A 17,371-nucleotide genomic window follows, 5' to 3' on the forward strand; every position below is an offset into this window, starting at 1 on the left:
TGGTTCTCAGGTTCTCTTGGCCCTAAGCATGTTCTCAGGTTCCTGGTGACCCCTTAGGTGCCAGCTCTGTTCCTCACACTGGGCATGCATACTTACTGCTTTGCTGATTTTCCACACTACGTCTCTTTCTGGCTTTCTCTCTTGGGGCTTACTCTGCTTGAGGGACCTCATGTGTGTGAAGAGAAGAACCAGCAGGAGAAATTAGCTTATGGTAAGCCCAAAACAGGGCTGTGAATTCTGAAGACTTCATTCTAATGTCACTTTTATTTCATGAATGGGTAATTGGTTTTCGGCAAGTAACTCAATCTCCTGAGATTAACTGCCTCATGTGAAGAACACCAGCTACTATGTCACTGGCCTACTGTGGATTCCTGTTCAGCTGTGCAGCTCAGAATGCTCTGAACACACATGAACTGGAGAAATCCAGGCGACATTCTTGGTTAGTGTTGCTACCCATGCAAGAATTCAAAGGCATGGGCAGATCACGTATTCTGTCCTTCACCACCGTTTATCCAGCAAATGCTGGCCCAGAGTCCATCTGGTGGAGGGCACAGGCAGGCACTAGGGGAGCCTGGTTAGAAGCAGCTCCTGGGAGCGGGAAGTGAGGATGCTGAAAGCCAACAGGGCTCCTTATCACGCAGCAGGAATCAGAACATGAGGATCCCTTTAACAAGGAATGAAACAAATCCATTACTTTAAAATCGCTTGAAAATCTAGAGGCGAAGGCCACAAATTAAATCTAAAATAAGAAAAATTTATAAATACTAAAGAAGAGGGGAATGAGCCACAATCCATGTATGAGAAGGCAAGCAAGCCACAATCCACATATGAGAAGAAAGAGCCCCAAAGAGGAATCAGTACCCTTGCTGCTATAACCCACCCTCCGACCTGACCCAAGGGGCTTTGGAAACACCACTTGATCTTATAAAAGCTGAGTTTCAAACAGAAACAGTCCCAAAGGTCAAATTCTGAAGATAGCCATGGATTAATCAGGCAACAAAAACAAAGAGGAAGCAGGAAAGGCCCTATTCATTTAGGAAAATGGAATCCAAGATAAGCATTAAGGGAGATGCAGGCACCATTTAAACAACAATCCACCAGTGATGGGTGCCGAGGACCGGCTGATGCAGCCCCGTGTGCTAAGCAGCAGAGCCTCAGAGCCTATGAAGCTAAACACGTCAACCCCCAAAGGAAAACTCACAGAAATACTGTCTTTGTCTGAGAAATTTCAGAAAGTCACAATATAAATAAGGACATGTTGATTTGAAGTAATACGATTGACACGTTTTTACCTAATTACACATCATATATATATATAAAATTATAAACTATTTGTAAAAATCTGTATCCTGCAAATAGTTAAACAAATATATTATTGAAGTGCCAACTGGAGATTAAGTATGGTTCCAATTAGGCCAAAGAAATCCTCAAAATTACCAAAGAGCAAAAGTTGAACAAAGTCACATTCTGACCAAAATGCAGTAGAACTAGACACTAATTTAAAGTTTAAAAACAACACATAAATATGAAAAATTAGAAAAGCCTACCACTTATTGTTTCAAAAGGATATAAAATGACAATTACTGCTAATTTAGAACAAAAGCAAGTAAGAATTCGTCAAAGTTATAGAATGATGTTAAAATTATGCTCAAAAGCAAATTAATAACTTTATGTGATTTCATTATTTTTAAAAAATGAATAAATAGCATAAATTTTACTGAAGAAGCTTTATTTACGAGAATAGCAAAAAGAAGAAAATCTGAGGGATAATTCTTTTTAAAAATTGTGTTAAAAGGGTGAAAAAAAGTAATTTTTTTTTGAGCCAGGGTCTCACTGTCTCCCAGGCTAGAGTGCTGTGTGTGATCATGACTCACCGCAGCCTCAATTCTGGGCTCATGTGATCCCTCAGCCTCCTGAGTAGCCAGGCGCCACCACACCCAGCTAAAGAAAAAGTGAGTTTACAATGGCAAGGGCATATAACTACACATGTGCTGAGTAATTTTAAAAATCATAATAGTGAGGACTAAGCTCTGATTTTTTTCTCTTGCCCAGATTCCTATCTAAGAGGTCTGGGGAGTCATGCCCTACAAACCATAAATTCTCATCAGAGGGTTTTATTTGACCCTATATATCGTGACTTGCTTTTCAGTCTGCCTCTGGCAGAACATTACCAGGCAAGGAAAAAAATCAAAATATTTAACCCTAAAATATATTTCCTTGCAATACCTTGAAATTGCTCTGCAAAGTCTCTTGTGGAAAAAATCCACATTCTATAGGGATCCCCTTCTCCTTTTGTTTTCCTTTCTTCCTTTCCAGATCCCAGGAGATAATCAACCAAGAGCTAGGCACCCTTTTAGGTCCAATAAGAAGCATCTTACAACCTGCTCTCTCTGAAGTCTGCTATCTGAGAGCTTCCTCTGCACAATAAAACTTGGTCTCCACCATCCTTTATCTTAACCTGAACATTTGCTTTCTATGGATCCCAGGTCTTCAGATAAACTCAACCAGTTGTCAACCAGAAAATGTTTGAATTCACCTATAGCCTGGAAGCCCCTGCTTTGAGTTGTTCCACCTTCTGAACCAAACCAACGTATTTGATTGATGTCTCACGCCTCCCTAAAATCTATAAAACCAGGCTGCACCCCGAGCACCCTGGGCCCATGTGCTCAAGGCCTCCTGAGGGCTGCGTCACGGGCCATGGCCACTCATATTTGGCTCAGAATACATCGCTAAAAATATTTTACAGAGTTTGACTCTTTTCATCAACAAGAGAAGAGCATCCACTACACTGCATTACCAAATGTGGAAATAGGTATTAAAGGATAGCTTTTAAATACCCCAAATCACACAACAGTGTAAGCATGTTTTACCAATAATCTTGGAAGACAATGAAAATGCCCTATAAATGAAGAGCATTCCTAAAAATTATACTAGAAAGTAGATCATTTCAATGGTAAAAGAAGTTTTCCAGAAATTTTAGGAAAAAAGGAAAACAATCACATTTCCATGAGGATGATGATTTTGTGGGCAACTGTTGAGGAAGATGAAGGGCCACACTGTTTCTTATTCCCTCCTGGGCAGGGCCTCGCGGGAGAACCTCCCTCAGTAGGTGTCAGAGTCGGGCACGAGGAAGGTGCCGCCATGGGACTGAGGAGGCCTTTGGGTCAGCAGGAGGGACAGCATGAGGGGGGTGACTGTCCCCAGGCAGTCATGCCTGGGCTTGGGGAAGAGCCGGGGAATGTGCCCAGACTCCTCTGCCCTCCACGCTGGGTGCAGCTTGTTCCAAATCCCACCAAAGCCAGAGCCCCAGAGGAGCCGACGGAGCCTACCTACCCCAGAGGACCCGACGGAGCCTACCTACCCCAGAGGACCCGACCCTACAGGCATGAAGTGCATCGCAGGGCAGGGGAGGGGAGTGGGGAGGAAAGGAGTCTGGAGAATATCCAGCCAATGCCTCCCTAAATGGGCCTCTGTTTTGGGGACAGGGATAATTGGTCTTGCCTGGGTTCAACACTCACAAAGAAAGAATTTAGAAATCCAACCGACAGAATGGTAAGAGCTCTCTGTTTTTATTTGCAACCATAGCTAGTGCCATCTACGTTCCAGGCTGATAAAAATATTTTTACAAAATAAAATATGTGAAAAGTTACTACCCTGAAATGTAAAGAATCTACAATACAAGGAACAAACAGAAATATACAAAAAGTCCTTTTTATACAGACAAAGACATATACAGGAAATTCACAAAGAAAATTCCAATCTTGGCCAGAGGTGGTGGCTCATGCCTGTAATCCCAGCACTTTGGGAGGCCAAGGTGGGTGGATCACGAGGTCAGGAGTTCGAGACCAGCCTGACCAACATGGCAAAACCCTGTCTCTACTAAAAATACAAAAATTAGCCAGGCTTGGTGGCGCACACCTGTAGTCCCAGCTACTCAGGAGGTTGAGGCAACAGAATCGCTTGAACCCAAGAGATGGAGGCTGTAGTAAACCGAGATCACACCACTGCACTCCAGCCTGGGTGACGAAGCAAGACAGAGAAAAGAAAGAAAAGAAAAAAAAAGAAAAGGAGAGAGAGAGAGAGACAGAGAAAGAAGGAAGGAAGGAAGGAAGGAAGGAGGGAGGAAGGGAGGGAGGGAGGGAAAGAAAGAAAAAGAAGGAAAGAAAGAAAGAGAAAGAAGGAAGGAAAGAAAGAAAAAGAAAGAAAGGAAGAAAGGAAAGAAAGAAAGAAAAAGAAAGAAAGAAAAAGAAAGAAAGAAAAGAAAGAAAGAAAGAAAAGAAAAGAAAGAAAGAAAACGAAAGGAAGGAAGGAAGGAAGGTAGGAAGGAAGGTAGGTTCCAATCTCAAAGCCTATGTATTTAAAACAAAGATAACATACCATTTTTCATAATAAAACTGGCACTGTTTTAAATAATAAAAACTGGCAATTTTTTCAAATGACCGCGTTTAACGTTTAGAAGGCACAATCCAGGCGCCTCTCCAGGGTTGCTGCTGAGTTTGATTTCTCAGAGGCAGGTCCTCCCTGGATTCTCCTCTCGGTGGCGCTCTTTCCTCCCACGTTGGGCAGCTTCTGTTTGCCCCGCTCTGCACCCCCAGACTGAGGAGGAGCCATCCCTTGCTTGGTGCTCCCAATTCTCCAGCCCTCTGTTGCTTGCCCGTCTGGGCCGCCCAACCCATCCCTATACTTGGTGGAGTTCAAGGTCCCTGGGGCGGTGCACAGCGCCCCCAGTGGAATTTAGAGAGGAGTACAAGGAGTTTGAACACATCCAACATGAACATGGAAATTCAACACAGCTCAAGTTGAAAACATTTTGGTGGGTTTTTGTTTGGTTTCCTACAGGAAACACCTAGAGTATAACAGCACATTCTCTTTGATAAAGGAGGTATTAAAGGTAGATACACCAGGCACAGAAGCACAAAGACGCGGCCCCTGCCCTCAGTGTGCGCCGTGTGCTGGGGGTCGGTTACCAGTTCTCCACACGTTCTCACTCTTTTGATCCTGCCAGGACACTTAATTGCTTTCCGTATCAGATGGACATGGGCATGAAAGCGGCTATCTAAATTTTGTGTTACTGGAATCTTTCTGACTAAAGACTATGGCTCTAGAATAGTCTCTCTGTCAGGGAAAAACGGACTTTGCAAACTAAACCTTTAGGAAACGTCATTTTCATGTGTTCTTTTTTTTTTTTTTTAAACATGAAAAATAGCACGATGGCTCAGGAATCCAACAATGCCAGCGTTCTTACTGTGATTTGTCTTTAAACTAATTTTTTAACCTCCCTATGTCTCAATTTCCTCACTTTCAAGAATGGGTATGACATTAGTACATGGTATGTATGACATTACCGAATAGTTTATGTGACATTAGTAATCACCACATAGTTTGAGTACAAAATAAGAGAATATGGAACGATATATTTAGCTCAGTATAGGTTGCTATGCTCTGGGAAAGGACGATAAAGACTTTCACAATTTAATTCTGCTTTTTGTCTAAAGCAAAAATAATTTCTTAGAAATGGGAATTCTCGACTTATCTGCTTTTGATCAAGTCCTTGAAGATGCAGGATTTTTCTAAGAGTCTCATGGAAAAATGAAGAACCCCTGGGCATGTCTCAATGAAAACGACACCTCACTGGAGGGTTACCCCAGTATCTCTTTCTCTCATGGGAACCAACCTTTTCCTTAAGGATATCCTAACTTTCTGAAATGTCAGCACCAGAAAGAGAGTGGGTTCTTTGCTACATTAAAACAAACGAACAAATCCTAAGTGTAATGGCTATGGGCTGTGTCCCAGGAGCAAGGGGCAGCAAGCCACATCCACACTTACCTGGCTGGGCTGGACGCTTCAGGATGCCTCAGGTAGGTTTTGGGGAGGTCTGCAAGTTCCTGGTCCATCACATACTGAGTATAGTCATCCTGCCACGTGAAACCTGTGGACAAAAGTTGCAAAACCTGCGTCATTGTTTTGGAAGTTTAGCCAAAGCTCTTGCTCCAGTCTCGTAAGTAGTTGCATTTCACCATCACGTTGACAGTCCCATCAGCAAAGTAAGGCTCCCTCTCACTGCAGTTTATCAAGAAGATCTTCTCCTTACAGAAATTCCCGCTTTCTGAAACTTCTAGGCCAAAAAGAAAACCGATGTTCTGCTGCATTAATAATAATAATACAAAGACTTGGGTGAGCGTGGAGAAAGATGGCCAAATAGAAGCCTCCAGTGATCATCCTCCCTGTAGGAACACCAAATTGAACAACTATCCACACAGAAAAGCACCTACATAAGAACCAAATTTCAGGTGAGTGGTCACAGTACCTGGTTTTAACTCCATATCATTGAAAGAGGCACAGAGGAAGGTAGAAAAGATCATTTGGAATTGCTGATGTCACCCCTTACCCATCCCCCTGCAGTGGCTGTGTGCCCCAGAGACAGAACGCATATGCACTTGGGAGAGAGAGCATAGTGACTGTGGGACTGTGCACTGGAACTCAGTGCTGCCCTGTCACAGTAAAAACAACATGCAGAACTCAACCAGTGCCCATGGAGGGAACACTTAGACCAGCCCGAGACAGAGGGGTACCTCTGTGTGGTCAGAATCTGAGTTCTGACAAGCCTCACCACCATGAGCTAAAGTGCTCTGGGGTCCTAAATAAACTTGAAGGCTGTCTATGATAGAAGGACTACAATTCCTGGGCAAGTCCTGGTGTTGTGCTTGGCTTGGAGCCACTGGACTTGGGGTGCACACAACCTAGTGAGGTACCAGCTAGGGCAACTAAGGATGCTTGTGTCACCCCTCCCTCAACCCTAGGCAGCACAGCTCACAGCTCCAAAAGAGACTCCTTCCTTCCATTTGAGAAGAGAGGGAAGAGTAAAGAGGACTTTATCTTACAACTTGGATAACTGCTCAGCCAAAGTAGGATAGGGCACTGGGCAGAGTCATGAGGCCCCGATTCCAGGCTCTACCTCCCAGGTGACATTTCTAGACACACCCTGGGTCAAAGGAAAATCCACTGCCTTGAAGGGAAGGTCCTAGTACTGGAAGGATTCATCATCTCCCAACTATAGAGCCCTTGGGCCCCAAATAATCAACAGTGGTACCCAAGCAGTACCCCATGGGCCTTGGGTGAGACTCAGAGATGTCCTGGCTTCAGGTCTGATCCAGAACAGTCCCAGTGGTGGTGGCCACAGAGGTGCTTGTGTCACCCCTCACCCAGCTCCAGGAATCTTAGGACAGAGTGAGAGAGAGACTCTGTTTGTTTGGAAGAATATAAGAGAAAAAAAAAAAGTCTGCCTGGTAATCCACAAAATTCTTCTGGATTGTATCCAAGACTACCAAGGTGGTACTTCTATGAGTCTGAAAGAGTCATGAAATTACTGGGCTTTGAGTGTCCCCTAAAGCAGATATGGCTGCAGGGATTAAAAACTTAGATCACAACACCAAAGTCCCTTCAATTACCTGGAAAGCTTTCCTAAGAAGGGTGAGTACAAACAAGCCCAGATTTTAGAGACTTCAATAAATACCTAACTCAGACAAACATCCAAGAGCATCAAGATCATCCATGAAAACATGACCTCACCAAATGAACTAAGTCAGGCACCAGGGACCAATCCTGGAGAGACAGGGATAGATATGTAACCTTTCAGACAAAGAATTCAAAATAGTTGTTTAAAAAAAATTCAGTGAAATTCAAGATAACACAGAAAAGACAAACAGAATCCTATCAGATAAACTTAACAATGAAATTAGAATAATTAAAAACAATCATGCAAAATCTCTGGAGTTGAAAAATGTAACTGACCCAGACAGAATGCCTCAGACTCTCTTGACAGCAGAGTTGACCAAGCAAGACAAAGAATTAGTGAGCTTGAAGACTGGCTATTTGAAAATATGCAGTCAGAGGAGACTAAAGAAAAAAGGATTTTAAAAAATTAAGCACAACTGCATTATCTAGAAAATGGCCTCAAAAAGAGAAATCTAAGATTTATCACCCTTCAAGAGGAGGGAGAGAGAGAAAGAAAGGGGGAGAAAGTTTACTCGAAAGGATAATAATGAGAACTTCTCGAAACTAGAGTAAGATGTCAATGTTCAAGTGTAAGAAGACTATAGAACACTAAACAGATTCAACCCAAGTAAGACTACCTCAAGACATTTAATTATCAAACTCCCAAAGGTGAGGAATGAAGAAAGGATCCTAAAAGCTGCAAAAGAAAAGAAACAAAGAAAAAAACATACAATGGAGCTCCAGTGCATCTGGCAGCAGACTTTTCAGTGGAAACTTTACAGGTCAGGAAATAGTGTCATTGTTATTTAAAGTGTTGAAGGAAAGAAATCCTTTTATTCTGAAATTGTATATCCAACAAAAATGCATTTCAAATATGAAGGAATAATGCCTTCTCAGACAAACAAAAGCTGAAGGATTCCAACAATACCAGACCTGTCCTATAAGAAATACTAAAGGGATTTCTTCAGTCTGAAATAAAAGAATGTTAGTGAGCATTAAGAAATCATCTGAAGGTACACAACTCACTGGTAGTAGTAAGTACACAGAAAAACACAGAATATCATAACACTGTAATCGTGGTGTGTAAACTGCTCATATCTAGAGTTAAAAGACTAAAAGATGAACTGATCAAAAATAACTCCAACAACTTTTCAGATATAAAGATATAAATAGAAACAACAAAAAGTTAAAAAGTAGGGGGATGAAGCTAAAGTGTAGAGTTTTTATTAGTTTTCTCTGTGCTGGTTTGTTAGCTTGCTTATGCAATCAATGTTAAGTTGTCATCCATTTAAAATAATGGGTTATAAGATGTTATTTGCAAGCCTTATTGTAACCTCAAATCAAAAAACATAAAACAGATACAACAAAAAGTAAAAAGCAAGAAATTAAAACATACCACCAAAGAAAATCACTTTCACTTAAAAAAAACAGTAAGGAAAGAAATAAGAAAGAGAAGACCACACAACAATCGGAAAACAAATAACAAAATTGGCAAGAGTAAGTTCTTACCTATCAAAAATAACATTGAGTACACATGGACTAAACTCTCCAATCAAAAGACACAGAGCGGTTGAATGGATTTAAAAAAAAAAAAAAAAGACCCAATCATCTGTTGCCTACAAGAAACACACTTTACCTATAAAGACAAACATAGACTAAAAAAATAAAGGGATGGAAAAAGATAATCCATGCAAATGGAAACCAAACAAAAGCAAGAGTAGCTATACATGTATCAGACAAAATAGATTTCAAGACAAAACTACCAAAAGAGACAAGGTCATAATGATAAAGGGGTAAATTAAGCAAGAGGACATGACAATTGTAAATATATATGTACCCCACACTGGAGCATCCAGATATATAAAACAAATTTTATTAGAGTTAAAGCAAGAGACAGACCCCAATACAATAACAGTTGAAGACTTCCACATGCCACTTTCAGCACTGGACAGAGATTATCCAGACAGAAATTCAACAAAGATATATCAACCAAGCTGCACTACTGACCAAATGGACCTAATTGACATTTACAGAACATTTAATTCAATGGCTATGAAATCCACATTCTTCTCCTCAACACATGAATAATTCTCAAGAACAGCCCATACATTATCAACAAAATGCATCTTTAAAAATTCAAAAACAAACTGAAATTACATCAAGTATCTTCTCTGACCACAATGGAATTAGAAATCAATAACAGGGAAAATTCTGGAAACTATACAAACACATGGAAATTAAACAATACGCTTCTGAATGACCAGTGGGTCAATGAATAAATTAAGAAGAAAATTTAGAGATTTCTTGAAACAAATAATAATACAAACACAACATACCAAAAACCTGTGGGACGCAGCAAAAGCAGTACTAAGAGGGAAGTTTATAGCTATAAACACCTACATCAAAAAAATAAAGAGGGAAAACCCTCAATCTATTGATGCATCTTAAAGAATTAGAAAAGCAAGAGCAAACCAAACCCAAAATTAGTAAAAGAAAAGAAATAATAAAGATCAGAGCAGAAATAAATGAAGTGGGAATGAAGAAAACAATACAAAAGATCAATGAAAACAAAACGTTGGTTTTTGAAAAGATAAACGAAATCGACAAACCATTATCCAGACTAAGAAAAAAGGAGAAAAGAGCCAAATAAATAAAATCAGAGATGAAAAAGGAGACATTACAACCAGTACTGCAGTAATTCAAAGGATCATTAGAGGCTACTAGGAGCAACTACATGCCAGTAAATTAGAAAACCCAGGAGAAATAGACAAATTCTTAGACACATAGAACCTACCAAGACTGAACCATGAAGAAATCCAAAACCTGAACAGATCAATAACAAATAATGAGATTGAAGCTGTAATAAAGTCTCCAAGCAAAGAAAAGCCTGGGACTTGATCACTTCACTGCTGAATTTTACCAAATATTTAAAGAAGAACGTTACTCAAACTATTCCAGAAGACAGAGGAGGAGGAAATAACTCCAAATTCATTCCATGAAGCCAGTATTACCCTGATACCAAAACCAAAGACATATCAAAAAATAAAACTACAGGCCAATATCCCTGATGAATATTGATGCAAAAATCGTCAACAGTCATCAACTGTCCAGGGTACAGGACAGTCTCTTCAATAAATGGTGCTGGGAAAACTAGATAACCACATGCAGAAGAATGAAACTAGACTCCTATCTTGTTGTATACAAAAATCACATAAAAATGGATTAAAGACTAAATCTAAGACCTCAAACTATGAAACGACTACAGGAAAACATTGGGAAAACTCCCCAGGACATTGAATAGTGTAAAGATTTCTTTAGTAATACCCTATAAGCACAGGCAGCCAAAGCAACTTGAGTAATGCTCCACAAGCACAGGCAACCAAAGCAAAATTGGACAGATGGGATCACATCAAGTTAAAAAACCTCTGCACAGCAAAGGAAACAATCAACAAAGTGAAGAGACACCCGCAGAATAGGAGAAAACATTTGCAAAGTATTCATCTGAGAAGGGATTAATAACCAAAATACATAAAAAGCTCAAACAACTCTGTAGAAAAAATTTTGATAATCTAATTTAAAATGGGCAAATAGATATAGCTCTGAATAGAGATTTCTCAAAAAAGACATTCAAATGGCAAACAGGTATATGAAAAGGTGCTCAACATCACTGATCATCAGATAAATGCAAATCAAAACTGAAATGAGATATCATCTCACCCCAGTTAAAATGGCTTTTGTCCAAAAGACAGGCAATAATAAATGCTGGCGAGGATATAGAACCCTCATACACACTGCTGGTGGAATTGTAAATTAGTACAACTATTATGGAGAGCAGTGTGGAGGTTCCTTACAAAGCTGAAAATAGAGCTATAATATAATCCAGCAATCCCACGGCTAGGTTTATACCCACGGCCAGGTTTATACCCAAAAGAAAGGTAATCAGTGTATCAAATAGATATCCACACTCCCATGTTTATTGCAGCACTGTTAACAATAGCACACATTTGGAAGCAAAACCTAAATGTCCATCAACAGACAAATGGATTTTAAAAAAATGTGGTACCTCTACAAAATGGAGTACTATTCAGCCATAAAAAGGTAAGATTCTGTCACTTGCAACAACATGGATGGAACTGAAAGTCATTACATTAAGTAAAATAAGCCAGATATAGAAAGACAAATTTTGCATGTTCTCATCGATTTGTGGGAACTAAAAATTAAAACAACTGAACTTACAGAGATAGAGAATAGAACAATGGTTACCAGAAGGAAGTAACCATTGTTACTGGGAAGGAAATTGGCAGCAGGTGGGGGGTAAGTGGGAATGGTTAATGAGCACAAAAATATAGTTAAGGAGAATTAATAAGATCTGGTACTTGATAGCACAACAGGGTAACTACAGTCAACAATAATTATTGTACATTTAAAAATAACCAAGAGTATAACTGGATTATTTGTAACACAATGAAAGGATAAATACTTTAGGTGATGAATATCCCACTTACCCTGATGTGATTATTATGATTTTATGCCTGTATCAAAATATCCCATAATATATACACCTCTGTACCCACAAAAATTAAAAATTAAAAACAAATAGAGGGAGAGACTTTAATGGGTGCTGACTATGGCTGGACAGCAAGGAGTCTTACACCAAATACAAGTTTAGTCAGAAGACAGATTTTTGTCTATTATGAAAAATGGAGACATCTTCCATCTACATGGAAATACTGTGGTCACAGCAAAGATACTCCTCATCCACAATGAGCACATAGTACCCACCACTCACCCACTCCTCTAACTGCCCAACACCGTATCTTAGGTATTTTGTTCTTCCTAACAAAATCTTAAAAGACAGCAATGGGAATGGAATAAGGGGTAGTGTTACCGTGAAAGCAATTATCATGGGGCTTAATGTACTGTATCCGGGAGCCAATTACATTATATTTATACTCAAATGTTATGACAAAGAGCTTCATAACAAGGGTGAAGTAGTTATGAAGGCAAAATCCATGTGATTATGCATTAATTACATGCACTGTGGATCACATGATAATTATGCTCAAAATTACCAAATAACTCTCAAGAATAATTATTATGCAATTTGTACATTTTAGATCTTATGGTAACACTTTAGCACTTAGAACTACCCCATGCAATTATCCATAATTATCTAATCACTAAATATCATGTAATTACAGAGATATATTTTTATGCCCTGTACAAAAACACATTACCAAAATCTTCCAATCAGGATGGCTCTGTGCTTGTGTGTATGTGTGTGTGTGTGTATGTATGTGTGTGTGTGTATGTGTGTGTGTGTATGTGTGTGTGTATGTGTGTGTGTGTATATGTGTGTGTGTGTGTGTGTGTGTATGTGTGTGTGTGTGTATGTATGTGTGTGTGTGGCATAGGAAGTCCAGAACATGATAAGAACCACATATTCTGAATGGAATTAAAAGAGCTCAGTAGATATAAGCTATCTTCATGAACACACAATTTTTTTCACCTGCAAATCTAGATTTTAACAATTTTTAAATGTTATAGATGGCAAATTAAAGCAACTGTCATACTTCTAAATCTCAAAAGCCTAAATGGCATTACCCGAAGTGAAGAATGATAGGAAAATTCACCATTAGGATGGCCTCCAAGTTACTCTAAGCCGCTCTAGTTAGAATGTATCACTTAGAGAATAGGTTGCTGAGAGAACAGGCCCCACATTCACTGTTACCCAATTTAGGATTAAATGTACTTAATAATAACCAAGTTTATCCCATTTGCCAAAGCAACTTAAAAACACCCACTATGAAATGTACTTATATTTATTTATATAGCTATTTCTGATCCATTCTCGGGAGTATCCTCAATTGAAAGCATATTTGCAATGTTAGTATAATATCTATTATTGTGGATTTAGAAAATAAGGATATTTTAACCATGCCATTCCTAAAAAGGATTGTCTTAATATTAATATTTATCAGGAAGCAGAAAATCAATGGCACAAAAAGAACTTTCCATGAAAAAAAATCATTTATAAAATTTAAATAACTTAAATTTACAATTTTTATCTGAAAAGCATGTAAGTCTGAGTTATGTCAACTTTGGGATCTATGATAAGGGCTCAGTTCTTCCAGAACAACAGTCGGTCAACTACTCCCAATCATCTGTACTGAGCAGTCTGACAAGGGCTCAGTTTTTCCAGAACAACAGTCGGTCAACTACTCAGAATCATCTGTACTGAGCAGTCTGACAAGGGTTCAGTTCTTCCAGAACAAGTCAGTCAACTACTCAGAATCCTCTGTACTGAGCAGTCTGACAAGCGCTCAGTTCTTCCAGAACAACAGTCAGTCAACTACTCAGAATCATCTGTACTGAGCAGTCTGAGAGGACCCTGTATCCCTCAGCCCAGCCATCTCAGCCTTCCTGGAAGTCAGAAGAAACTGTGCTCTTAGGTATAAAAAACAAACACAACAATGCATAGATATGGGAGTTTAAGCATCTCCTATGAACTTCTGTCCGTGGCATATCTTGGAGAAAATATAACCCTGGGAAGAAGGAATCCACTTCTAGAGATGACATACTTCTTCCCACTAAGTACAACTAGAATCTCTGAGCATACGTAAAACAAGCATAAGACTCTGAAGGATGGCAATAAGAAGGAAGAGCAGAGAAGGACACAGTGGTGGATTCCCTGGGTTTTCTTTTTGTCTCATGTACCTCAGACTTGGAGTTAAAGAGGGCAGCAATCTGGAAACACCAACGTGTATACACATACACACACACACACACACACAAAACTAAAGCAGCCTCTCTCTAATCAAGGAGTCAGGAAAGAATCAACTCAACAAGACAGAAAAATATTAGATATTAACAGCTCTACTCCAGCAAAACACCACAGAAAAAAGTATAGCCTCCCCCTACCCATGCCAACAAAGGCCAAGTCGGGGTCTAGACTTCTTCTTTCATGAGGCTGTAATAAGGCCTCCCCCTAGCCCTACCAGCTAGTGTCAGAGAAGGCCAAGTAAGGATCCAGAACTTTCATCTCCATTGGGTTGTGATTACCACAACCCCTACAGTGTCAGCAGAGACCATCTGGGAAGTTGAAACTTCCACCCCTCTCCCTAAGCAAGCAGTAAAAAGACCCCACCCTCAGGTATCAACAGAGGCCTCCTGGGGAATCTAGACTTCCATCTCCACATGTCAGTTACAAGGAATTACCATCACCACCCCCTACCCCCAGAAAGGCAGTGTTCAAAAAGAGACAGTTAAAATGCAAAGTTTAAATGAGATCCAGAATCATGACATAATACAAAAATGTCCAGATTTCAACAGAAAATAACTGGTCATACAAAGAACAAAGAAGATGACAAAATAAATAGAAAAGATACAATCCACAGAAACCAACACTGGGATGACTGAGATGTTACAATTGCCTAAGAAAGATTTTAAACCAGCTATGATAAAAATGCTTCAATGAGCAATTATGAACACACTTGAAACAAATGAAAAAGTAGGATGTCTCAGAAAATAGATGACAAAAATAAAAGCCAAATTGAAATATTATTACTGAAAGATACAATAATCAAAATAAAAAACTCAGTGGATGCACATAACAGAAGGATGGAGAGACAAAGGAAAGAATCAGTGAACTGAGGATAAAACCATAGGAATTAGTCAATGTCAACAACACAGAGAAAATAGTAGAAAAAATTGATAAAGCTTCAGCAACTGCAGGGCTATAACCAAAGATATAATATTCATGCTATCAGAGTTTCAAAAAGAGGACAGAAAGAAGACAAGATGACAGGTGTGAAAAGGTATTCAGAAAAGTAATGGCTGAAAACTTCTCAATTTTGGAAGAAACATGAACCTAAAAATTTAAGAAGCTAAACATACTCCAAATAGGGTAAACCCAAATCTCCTGCAAGACACATAATAATTAAGTTTCTGAAAACCTACAAAGAAAAATCTTGACAGCAGCCAGAGAAAAATGACACCTTACCTACAAGGAAAACACAATTCAAATGACAGGGGATTTCTTATCAGAAACAATGGAGGCCACAAGGAAATAGCACATTTTTCAAGTGCTGAAAGAAAAATATGTCAACCCAGAATCCCACAGGTCTATCAATCCAGATACCCAGTGAAAGTATCCTTCAGGAATAAGGGGGAAATAAAGATATCCCCAGATAAAGGAAAATTGTGTTTTTCACCAGACTAACTCTGAAAGAATAACTAAATTTATGTCTCTATGTAGAAGAGAAATATAAACAAAAGGAATTTTGGAGCATCAGGAAGAATGCAAGAACATGACAAACAACAACATGAGTCAGTACAGTAAGCATTCCTTCTCTTGAGTTTTATGCTTGACAGTTCAATCAAACATCATACCACTGTCTGATGTCCTTTTAAATGCACATAGAGGAAATATTTAAACAATTATAATATAAATGAGGGGATAAGTAAAATGTCATAAAGGAAGGAAAAGTTTCTATATTTCACCCAAACTGGTAAAATTATGACACCAGTAAACTTTAATAAGTTATGAATATGTATATGAATATTATATCTAGAACAATAACTAAAAGAAAACTATCAAAGACATACACTCAAAAACACTATAGATAAAGTGGATTTCCAAAAACATTAAAGTAACTCAAAGGAAGGGAAGAAGAAACAAAGAAACAAAAAATACAGGAACAAGTAGAAAATAAAAAGTTAAATGAGTTTTAAATCCTAACATATTAATAATTACATTAAATGTAAATGGGCTAAATATGACAACAAAAACACACTGGCTGAGTGGATTTTTTTTAAAAAAAGACTCAACTATATACTATATGAAACTCACTTTGAATAAAATGATATAGGAAGGTTGAAAGTAAAAATATTTTTAAAAATATATCATGTAAGTATTAATTAAAGGACAGAATCAATGGCTATATTAATATCAGATAAGTTAGTAGAGTAAAGAAAATGGCTGCAGAGAAGGGAATTACAGAGTGATAAAAAGGTCAACCCACTAAGAAGATACAGCAATCCTATATATGAATTATATAGATAGAGCAACTAAACAAAAAATCAACAAAGATAGAAAAGAACTCAACAATACCATTAACCAACAGGACCTAATGACTATTTATGGAACACTGTACCCAACAAGAGCAGAGTATATGTTCTTTTCCATTGCCCATGGAACACATACCATGATAGACTTAATGCTGGGTCATAAAACATACTTCAGCAAAATTATAATCATTCAGAGTGTGTTCTCTGACCACAATATAGTCAAGGTAGAAATCAATAACAGAAAGATAACAGGGAAATATCCAAACACCTGGAAATTAAACAACATGTTATGAAAAAATCCATGGGTCAAAGAGAAGATAATACATTACATGTAATTCAGATCAAAGCACAACATATCAAAATTCATGGCACACACAGTTAAAACTGTGCTAAGTGAAATTTTTAGCACTAAATGCCTACATTAAAAAAGAGGGCCCTACTGGAGCACTTTTGCCAGTGGCCCCCACCACCCTGCCAGGGCACTTTTGCCAGCAACCACCAATGGGGCAGTTTGGCTGGTGGCCCCTGATGGAGTGCTTTGGCCAGCAGCCTAGCTGCACCTTGACCTCCCAGTGCAGCTAGTACTAAACCTCAAGGGGCCAGAGAACACAGCCACAGGCGTGGTCCCAGCTCACCAGGGTTAGAGCATACAGCCCAGGAGTGCTAAGCTGAACCTCGGCCCTATGAAAAAATTCAGAAACAAAGCCAATCAACTATATCCAACTTACACAACAGCAAAACTCTTATGAGAAATAAGGAACATAAAAACAAAAAGCCCTATCCCCAGGACAGCAACTTCAAAAGGATA

General features: G+C 38.9%; 1 protein-coding gene across 2 annotated transcripts in view; it reads right to left on the reverse strand.

The window, feature by feature from the left end:
* Positions 1-17,371, reverse strand: part of PTPRN2 (protein tyrosine phosphatase receptor type N2) — a 984,778-nt gene that overhangs the window by 623,235 nt on the left and 344,172 nt on the right. For both annotated transcript variants that reach the window (XM_023225377.1, XM_023225378.1), the window contains exon 4: positions 5,827-5,929. In XM_023225377.1, coding sequence (XP_023081145.1) covers positions 5,827-5,929 — 103 coding nt within the window. The remainder of the gene's footprint in view (positions 1-5,826; positions 5,930-17,371) is intronic.

The sequence above is a fragment of the Piliocolobus tephrosceles genome, chromosome 8, assembly GCF_002776525.5.
Source record: "Piliocolobus tephrosceles isolate RC106 chromosome 8, ASM277652v3, whole genome shotgun sequence".
NCBI lineage: Eukaryota > Metazoa > Chordata > Mammalia > Primates > Cercopithecidae > Piliocolobus > Piliocolobus tephrosceles.